Consider the following 10,689-nt stretch of genomic DNA (forward strand, 5'->3'; position numbering starts at 1 on the left):
AATCATGTGAAAAAGGCAGTGGTTAAATTCACTTTTGTGAAATGGGCCTTCACTCGCTGTCAATATGATTTTTTTTTTAACATTACCACTTAATCAGATTAATAATGTATTTTTTCATCAAATTATGCCTAATTCAATCAATTATTTATGCCCTACTTTTCTCAAACAGCAAGGTACCCTACCCTCGTCATCCCTTCATCACTTTAGCTAGGTTGCAAATAAATAGGTAAATACTAAATAGGTCAGCACTCATGTGCCGTTTACATGCATGGCTCATGTGAACACAACCATTAAGTTGCTTTATATGCCATACAATGGGCATAGAGAATACACTTGGAGACTCATACATACACTTAAGTATGATGATCAATGTAATGTGTGGGCATCTATCAGCGGTGTAGTCTACTTTTTTGAAGTGGGTATACTATATTTGAACATTTTTGGAAGTGGGTATACTGTATATATTTATGCTATTCTAAATAATGGATCAATCAATTTTAAGTGGGTATATACTGAAGCCCCTAAAATTTAGAAGTGGGTATACTCCGTATACCTGCGTTCTACGTAGACTACACCACTGGCATCTATGTAGTAAAACGGACTCCCAAGGAAGAGCATCTCTGACGACAGTTATGGAGGCCAATCTCTCTGCACTGGGAACACAAAGGTTAAAGGTGCACTGTGTTAAAGGGGTTAAAGGTGCACTTTCTGCTGCCAGATTTGATCTTTTCATGACTATATACTGAATAAAAAATTACTATAGTATAACCAGAATTATAGTGTGTTAAAGCTGAAATGGCTACTTTCATGTATAAGAGTGGATGAATAGCCTACTTTTGATGGTGGTGGTATACTTATAAGTAGCCTGTATTTTTTTGAATGGACAACATGAATAGCCTACTGGAAACAGAACACTATAACACACACACACACACACACACACACACACACACACACACACACACACACACACACACACACACACACACACACACACACACACACACACACACACACACACACACACACACACAATTCACAGTGTAGATTTGAGTATCCTCTATGAGAGTAGGTCTGAGCTCCACAATGTGCAGGGCGTGGGATTTGTTGTATTTCGCTTGGTATTAAAATAATACCGGAATAGGCCTACTCTCATGCTCAAACTCTATGGTGATGCTCTGTGTAAACCACAAGACCCAGACTGCAATTCGTCACTTCCCTTCACCCGTGGAGAGGGCAGCTGTAAACAAACCAGCCACATCGGACGACCAAAGCTGATTATAATCACTGTGGACTTTCTTGGTGAGAAATTTTGATATTTACAGTGAAGAGGTGACGTGTCATTCGATTTATCGACTCGATATAGGCCTATCTTGGGGAAATTCCTATGACCAGTTACGTAGCAGACAAATGACACGATTGTGTAGCATAGCCGCAGAGTTGGTTTACGCATGCAACTAGACAAGTCCCCCCACCCCCCCATTTATCAGTGTTAGGAAGGTTAGGCTACTTGTTAAATGCCCGCGGTTTACACGTGTGAGTTGCTTATTCTAAATTCTTGATGCATTTTAATGCGATAGCTAGCCTACCGTGATGATAGGCGGATTTTGCCCCCGTGTCCCTCTTTGAATGTGATCGAATCTCCAATTTGGGAATGCATATCTAGGGTGACCAGATTTGGATTTGTAAAAAGGAGGACACTTTAGGGGGGGGGGGGGGGTGGGAGGGGGTTGTTTGGGGGTCATCGGTGTATCCAGAGGCGATTCTAGGGCCAGATGGGGCCCCAAACGAAAATGCAAAAGAATGAGCACTTTACCCCATATCGTCACTACTGTGGTAAAATCTGATCTGTTATTCACTATCTAGGGCCTTGGGGGCCCCAAGCGGCTGCCTGCCTTGCCTGGTGGCAAGATGCACCTCTGGGTGTATCTGTGTATCTACAGGTATGAAGTATATGGGTATGAGGTATGATAGTAGGCCTATAAAGTATCAACGCATCCAAAATGGCCATTTGTTTAAAAGCCACTTGAACTTTTTGGCATGCACATTCATTTGTCTACCATAAATGACAATTAAAATCTCGTCAGTTACACCTATAGGCCTATCACATAATTTGTGTGATCATATGATGCAGAGTGTGCCTTTGTTACAATCCTAGATAGTAGGCCTAACACCTATATTGGAGTAGCTTAACAGCATAACAATGCAGCTCAATTTCATAGGCCTATTCTAATTTCTGCATTAGGTTTTTAAAAATAGATTCACCATCATGTAGGCCCATCTCAGCCATTCCCCACAAAGATGAATGGCATTAGGCTATATAACATTGGAAACTAAATATAAAAAACACAACATTTGTGGTTTTCAACTGAATTGATAATGAAGTTCTATTAGGCTACATTTTAGGCTTAATATGTTTATGAGACACCTCACAATTTACCCCTCCACTGTCATCCATTAGGCCTATTTAGATAGGCTATTTGTAGTGGCATGGTGCTCAGAGATTAGCAATGGGCACTGCAGCCATTAAGAGAGGAACTGGAGTTTTACCTACCATTAATAACACATACAGCGTTATCAATAACTGCAAAGGCAATAGACAGAAGAAGAAGCTGATGAAGAAGAAGCTTAATGTCTTAACTCAGGAATGAGTCCTTCTAGCTCCGAGAAATTGCTTTTGCAAATAACTTGGAAATGTCAGATCATGAAAGAATTTTTAGGCTAAGTCTTGTGACAAGGTGTAACAAAACTTGTACCTCCCTAAATGATGGATTTGGTGGTGTTACTACTCCTGTGTTAGATTACCTTCATACCTGGCTTCACACGCGGGATTTTTTTTTCAACTCCACCGCGAACGTGCATTTGCGTTTCTATCGGCATTGCAGTCCGTCGAACCGGCGGACATATGCACTTTCGCTTGTAAACATGGGGCGCACTGGCTAGTCCCCTAGACTACTTCTTTCGGACACATGGTGCGAAGTGGCTAGATTTAATGAGAAGGGCGTAACTAATTTGTGAACGGTAGAGAGAAACCTGGAGTGGAGTCAAATGGAACGGAGTGAAAATTACAGTGCAGATAGGTCTATATTTCAGGCAGAAATCCCGGACATTTCTGAAATTCCCCCCCGACATTTTTTTAGGTCTCAAAAGCAGGACATGTCCGGGGAAAACCGGACGTCTGGTCACCCTATGCATATCTCACACTGCTGGGTCCTTTCTGCTGATATCTGTGTCCATATCGGACTGTCGCCATCATCGGGAGGGATGTTTACAGAATATAGCCTAATAATTTAGTTCATTTAGTTACGGTAATTTAGTGTCCATCCTTACACACTGAATATTACTGTCCGTGTTGTGCGTTGTGTCAAAAGAGCAAGATTCACCTAAGTTTGATGCCATTACAATTATCATTCTGATGTGTAATTCGGGAACAAGTAGGCTCCTATTGATGCAAATATAGGCTATACTGTATGTCAGTCAATAGAATCAAGCGACTATATAGACAACTAGAGTGAAACATTTCACACCAGCTAAGCCCATAGTAGTAGGCCTACACTGCTGTGGTCATGAATAGTGTATCTGTAGGCTACTTCATAACATGATAATGTCAGATGCCGCCCGTTATGGCATGCTTACAATACTGCTGTAGTGATGTGTGTAACATGGAAATGACATAATCCTACTGCTGTAGAAGTGGCGTGCGTGCGTGCGTGCGTGCGTGCGCGCGTGTGTGTGTGTGTGCGTGCGTGCGTGCGTGCGTGCGCGCGTGTGTGTGTGTGTGTGAAAAAAGACCATCATGTGTGCATGTGTAGGATGGGTAGTTGTAGATGTAAAACATTTCGCTTTATGGCCTACTAGTATTTTTACTTAATGCCATAGCATGGTAACTAACCACTCTACTGTGTTCTGTTGCAGTTAAACACATTTTGAACCCATCCGATCATGGGTAAGTCTGGAGTGGTGTGATGGTTTTGAAAATACAGCAATTGCAATGAGCCCTTAATGTAGCATGTTATGTTGTCCTTCAGGTAAGCTGGGCCTGACAAATAGGCCGAATACACCTAAATAGAGTCTTGCTTGCGTAGAACGTAGTAGTGGTCATTTAGTGATGATGATGATTTGGTTTATTTAGTGTATTCTGAATTTTGTAAAGTGTAGTTATTTTAAAACTATATTGAGTGACAACACAGCTTTCTCGCTATAGGCTATATGATGCAAAGACGTTCTTTCTGTTTTAACTCGCATAGTATTGATTTTTGGCTTGTAGATTTGAATTGTGGCTTGAAGGAAGAAGAATTTGAAGAGAATATTTTCCTGAGACAGGAAATAAAAAGGGAAACAGATCGTCATGACATCAAACAGGAAGACTCTACAGGTACAAAACAACAACACATAATTTGTTTGCATTTAGAGTTCCACATTAATTGCTAAGTCGTAAGAAGAAGCCTAACTTCTTTGCCTTTTTGTGAATAGACAGAAAGTTTAAAAAAAGTTTAAAATCTACCGGTACAGTGGTGGTCATATGTTTACATACCCTGGCAGAATATATGCTTTGTTAGCGATTTCTCGTACAATATGAATAATTACACAAAACCTGTTTTTCATTCTTTGCTTGTGACTGGCTGAAGACATTTATTAGAAATAGCCTGTGTTTACTCTTTCAAATCATAATCACTACTACACAAATGACCCAAATCAAAAGTTTATGCACCCTTATTTCTGACGCTGTAGGCCTATGTTGTCTCCTTTAGCATCAATGACCACTTGAAATCGTTTGTGGTTGTCTTAGTCTTCTCAGATGGCAAAACAGCCCATTCTTCCTGGCAAAAACCTTACGTTTGAGGTTTCCACTGTGGTGCCCAGTGATGTGGAGATCCGGAGAGTGAGGTGGTCACTCAACAACCTACATTTTATTTATTCCTGAAGCTTATGACAGGTTGACCTGGCTTTCTGTTTTGGATTATTGTCATGTTGGGATGCCCAAACAATATCCCATGTGCAGCTTCAAGGCTGATGAGTGTCAAATTTCCTCCGGTATTTTTCACAAGTTAATATATTCATTGTTTTATGAGTATGGACCAAAGTACAGTGCCTTTGTAACTCGTATGTCCCCAAACCATCAGTGGTCCATCACCATGTCTCACACACAGGATGGTGTAACTTTCATCATGGGCCATGTTGACTGTTCTCCAAATGTAAATGTGGCTTAAAAAAGTTGATCTAATTTTAGGATAAGCGACACAACGTCTGGGAAGGACTGTATAATTGATGTATGCACCAGCTTAACAACTCAACTGTAGTCGTCTGACTGGATCTATTTTTCTACAGCAGCGGAGATCTCCACGTCATTAGAAGAAGAGGAGGAGCAGGAGCAGCAGCAGGAGCAGGAGGATCACCGAGAAATATGGATTTCAGAGGACAGTGAAGAGGAATCTCACCGACATATCCCAACTCGTACAAGTACGTTTTGAAAGTTTTATATCTTCAGAAACTGTTAAATCACCTCCTCTACTCTCATGTAGACAGAATAAGCAGTTCATTTGAGTTAAATTGGAAACAAGCAGAGGTGGCAAAAGTTATAAAAAAAAAAAATGCAGTTTTCTTCCAATTAGGGGAGGGCGATATGGCAAAAATGTCATATCACGTTTTGTTAACAAAATCTCCATTTTGATTTTTAAAAAATTGAACAAAAACAACCGTCATATACTTGCAATTTGCAATTTGCAGTTAGTAAAATGTTAACACACTGATGACACTCATAAAGTGCACAATTGGAATACAATACTAAGTAAACATCACTCTGATACTGATACTGACATTGTCACTGCAAGACGATCTATACGATTTCTCCACTTTGGCAGATTCAAGACGATCTTGATATCACGATTCACGATTTAATGTCGTCATATCGCCCACCCCTACTTCCAATACAGGTAACTTATGTGAGTAACCTGCGCACTTGTCTTACATGCAGTTGACTCTGCACTGGTTCGATTTGGGTTGGGTTGGGTTCAAAATAGTCTTTACAAAATATTAATACACCCATTCACTGCAACACATTTTTTTAAAATTGCTGTAAGGAACAGTACTGCAAGGGAAGGACAGAACTTTTTCCAAACTCGAGCATTTCATGCTCTCCTTTAGAGAGGGAGCTTTGCCAAACATCTTGTAAGATAAATCAAGCCCGCACTTTTCTGGTATCCACGTGACGTCAAGTGAATGTAGATTTAGGAGACCCTCGGTTAAGAAACCTTTAGTAGACTTATGACTTGAGTTGAGAATAATTGAAGTTCTTGTTTAGAAAGCCTTTAGTAGTCCAAACGCCGGAAGGAAGGAAGACCATTTTCAGTCCATGCTCAATTTGGAAAAGTATGTAGTTACTGCACTTTGCCTTTGTAGGACATAATTGATGAGAGCAGTCTGTATGATGGGTGTTTGTGTACTTAACATCCGATGAAGTTAAAGCTGATGCCTGCTCCTCAGTCTGTCTTGGGAGAGTTTTGCTTGGTCTGTAATGGTAAGAGTCACATGAAAAATGAAAATAAAGTCTGCGACACCAAGCTCCTGTTTCTCTCATTTTAATGTGACGTTTCGGGCAGCATGCCCTTCATCAGACATCATGACAGGTGCTTGGTGTTGCGGACATTATGTTCAATTTTCATTTGACTTTGTTAGTCCTGCACCCAATCTTTTTGAGATGGGTGTTTTTCAAGGAGTTCCCGATTTTTTTCGGAGCTCAGAAACAATATTTTTATTGCTCCTGGCCTGACTGAGTCCCACACATTTGATGAATGCAATTGGGGGCTCAAGCCCATCATCATTTTTTTCAAATTGGGAACACTGATGATTGGATAGATTCCTGAAATGGTTGTATCTTACCTCGCCTTCCGGCTTTCATATTTTATTAGCTTTTTCAATATTTCCAGAACTGTATCCAGCTCCTCTGTATACGTATATGCCAATTGTCCTTTCTCCTCATTGTATTAAGTATACAGCAGGCCTCTTGTCCTTTCTCCTCAGTGTATTAAGTACAGGCCCATTGTCCTGTACTAAACATCAGATTTTCTACCCTTTGACATGTAGGTCTTTCAAGCTGATTCTAATTCTACTTTTTGTGTGGTAAATTTCAGTCTTCAACTTCTGTGCCCAAGCATTCCCTTTTGTTACTTACGCCAATTAATCAGCAGGGTAGTTTATCAATGGTTTTAGTAACTAGTAACTGTATAACTTGTCGTTACAGGGGGTCTACAAAGGATGCCATCAAACAAAACGTGCACAATTTTGGAGAAAAGAAGAGGACAACTATCGTATGATTATTCTGAGTATGGAAGGACTTTTATTGAAATGCAGCCTATCAAAGCACACCAGAGAAGGGTCAAACCGTTCAAGTGCATGAAATGTTGGACAGCGTTTAAATATAAATGTAATTTAATGCTACACCAAAAAACTCACATTGTGAAGGAGCCTTTGGAGTATATGACAAGTAGAAAGGCGCTTGGAGCACATAGTTTTAAGCTATGTCAGTGTACTACATGTGGAAAGACATTCACATGCAGATGGACCCTCAAAATTCACCAGAGACTTCATATTGCAGAAAGGCCTTACCAGTGTAGCATTTATGGAATGGCCTTTGCAGCCAAACTTGGTCTACAAAAGCATCAGAAAACCCATGCTGGAGAAAAATCTTACCAGTGCACCATATGTGGAAAGGGCTTTTCACAGTCAGGAAACTTAAAGTCTCATCAGAGAACCCATACTGGAGAAAAACCTTACCGGTGCAGCGTATGTGGACAGAGATTTACGCAGCAAAAAAGTCTAATTCGCCATCAGACAATCCATACTGGGGAAAAACCTTACCAGTGCAGCACTTGTGGAAAGGCTTTCAGAGATAAGTGGCATCTAAAAGAACATCAGAGAACTCATACTGGAGAAAGGCCTTATCAGTGTAGCACATGTGGTAAGAGCTTTGCAAGGGCAACTCATCTCAACACTCACCACCAGACAACCCATGCAGGCGAAAGACCTCACCAGTGCACTACATGTGGGAAGGCATTTCCAGACAAAAGTCGTCTCAAGCAGCATCAGAGAACCCACAGTGGAGAAAAGCCTTATCAGTGTACTACATGTGGGAAGGGATTTGCAGTCAGATCTACTCTCAAAAGTCACCAGAAAACTCACAGTAACCGGTTTCCTTGTACTATATGTGGACAGGCCTGTTTATCCAGAAGTCATCTGGACATGCATCTGAGAAATCACACTGGAGAAAGTCGTTACCAGTGTAGCACATGTGGAAAGGGATTTGAGGAAAAATGTAAGCTCAAAAGTCACCAGAGAACACACACCGGTGAGAAACCTTATCAGTGCACCACATGTGGAAAAGCCTTTTCACAGAAATTTTATCTTACAAACCACCAGAAAACCCACTCAAGTGAGAAATCTGATCAGTGTATCACTTGTGGAAAGTTTTTTGCATCAAAAGCTAATCTTGAAGCCCATAAGAGAAGTCATACAGGAGAAAAGCCATTTCTTTGTAGCACGTGTGGAAAAGCATTTGCAGACAAGCGTAATCTAAGGGTTCACCTGAGAATCCATACTGGAGAAAAACCTTACGTGTGTAGCATATGTGGAAAGGGATTTGTCAAGAATAGTGATCTCAAAATCCATGACAGAATGCATACTGGAGAGAGACCATATCAGTGTAGCATATGTGGGAAGGCATTTACAAAGGCAGGTCACCTTAAGGCCCACCAGGGAACCCATACTGGAGAATATGTGTAATGTCAAGAGAATCCTTACTGGAGAATATGTGCAATGTTCAGGGAAATCCATACTGGAGATCATTTGTAATGCCCATTGTTGGGAAGGTTAGTTTCAAAATCTATTCCCCAATAGATTACAGAGCACATGCCTCAAAATAGTGTAGTGCAGAGGCCCTTTGGACTCCACTGTGTGTTTCCTCATATGATTCCCTCTCTGTCTGTCTGTATGTGTGCTAATGTGCGTTTGTATCTGTGTGTGTGAATGTTGTGTCCCACTGCCTTGTATGTATGCCATTATTCTGAGTGCCAAGCAATTTTGGGATGGGTTTTGTTTGAGGGGAGGTGTCTGGGTGGGAACAATTCAGAGATTAGACAGGACGCGTATTGATAGCGTGTGGGGTAGGCATGTAAAATGTAGTGGGTAGTTAAGTAGTCTAATTGATTAGTGTAGTGTTTATTATTTTTCTTGGGGGACACCTCCTTTTGCCCGTTTTAGTGTGAGAGGGCAGGTAATAAAAGAAGAAGAAAATTGTATTTGCTGCCTCCGTCATCCTTTGAAGTGGCTACAACTTGGCGCTAAAATATAATGTGCAATGCAGTCCATGGAGCTACTCAACGTGGTGAATATAATGTCTCACTTTAATGAGCACAATTGCATTGCTATAGATTACAGAGCACATGCCTCAATGTAAAGCATGGAGTTACTCATGCCTGATTCTCATCGACAAAAGAGAATAACTCAATTTGGAGTTTGCAAGGCAGGTGAATAAATAAATGAATTATTTAGTGGTGGGCCGTTATCGCTGGTAACACACTGCGATAATGTGTGACCCTTATCGGGTGATTAAGAAAAGCCAGCACGCTAATCTATTGTCAAAGTTGTGTTGGGAGTTTGGGTATATGCAAGTCTCCACAGCATAAGTGGTATACTAGGGAAATGTTATTGTTTGAGGTGAAGTGGTAGAGAGACATTGTGTGTGAGTATGAGCCCAACATACATTTCCTCATGCATTGCATGGAACACCAACAACAGTCCTGGAAATCTTGCCTGTGCTATAGTTGCAAAACACTCAGAGTAATAAATGCATTTTGAAGACCAAACTCAAACTGTCAATGACTACTCTCCCTAAATGTTTGCATTGTGATAGCGCATTTGTGACGCAGTAAGATATGCCCATGTCAGACGGTAAACATGTAACACGGTTGTCACGTTTGATAATAGACTGAATTCAAACTGAATTCATTTGGAGTTTTGACTCCTCTGGTATTCTGCGAACAGTCAGGTTTTGGCCAAATCGTTGGATGTTCAGAGTCATAGATAGGGCCCACAACAGAGCCTCATAACAGACTATCTCTGGTATGAGGCTCTGTTGTGGGCCCTTTGATGGCCCCACTAAGCAGATTCTCTGCCTTATTCTTAAATGAGCCTCCGCCCTTTTTTAACAGTCAATGGCAGATTCTCTCTCTCTCCTTCTCTCTTTTTCCAGGCCCATTAGAAATCGTGGAGGCCATTTTGTTTTAGCCTAAATGTTTGATATATTTATCGGTATTTGCCTATACAACATATAGCGCTGTTCTTTTTAAAATTTCAGTTTCTTAAGACTGTTAATGCTTTCTAACATAGACTTGGATACCGTGGCTCTTGATCAATCACAAAGACTTGCTGTCTCGGTCAAAGATGCAACAGTTACACGGGCACCAAGAATTTCTCATTTTTGAGCTCTGATACGTCACCCATAATGTTGTGTGCATTGCAATTTTTTTTGCAAAACTGTGCTCTTACCCTGCTAATTGAACCTTCACACTTCACTTTACTGGTGCAATGTGCAATTAATGAAGATTGGTCCACAGGCTGGTCAACTTGAGCCAGAAACTTCCCTCACTAAAATGACCGGTGTCTCAGATATTTTGTCCAACCCCTGTATATATT

General features: G+C 40.9%; 1 protein-coding gene across 1 annotated transcript; it reads left to right on the plus strand.

Annotated features, from left to right (window-relative positions):
* Positions 1-1,229: 1,229 nt before the first annotated feature.
* Positions 1,230-10,136, plus strand: LOC134455393 (oocyte zinc finger protein XlCOF6-like). Its single transcript, XM_063206415.1, has 5 exons — positions 1,230-1,302; positions 3,916-3,946; positions 4,268-4,375; positions 5,329-5,460; positions 7,241-10,136. The coding sequence occupies exons 2-5, from the start codon at positions 3,943-3,945 to the stop codon at positions 8,776-8,778; spliced, it is 1,782 nt and encodes a 593-aa protein (XP_063062485.1). The 5' UTR covers positions 1,230-1,302; positions 3,916-3,942; the 3' UTR covers positions 8,779-10,136.
* The last annotated feature ends 553 nt before the right edge of the window (positions 10,137-10,689 follow it).

Source organism: Engraulis encrasicolus, chromosome 1 (genome assembly GCF_034702125.1).
Source record: "Engraulis encrasicolus isolate BLACKSEA-1 chromosome 1, IST_EnEncr_1.0, whole genome shotgun sequence".
Classification (NCBI taxonomy): domain Eukaryota; kingdom Metazoa; phylum Chordata; class Actinopteri; order Clupeiformes; family Engraulidae; genus Engraulis; species Engraulis encrasicolus.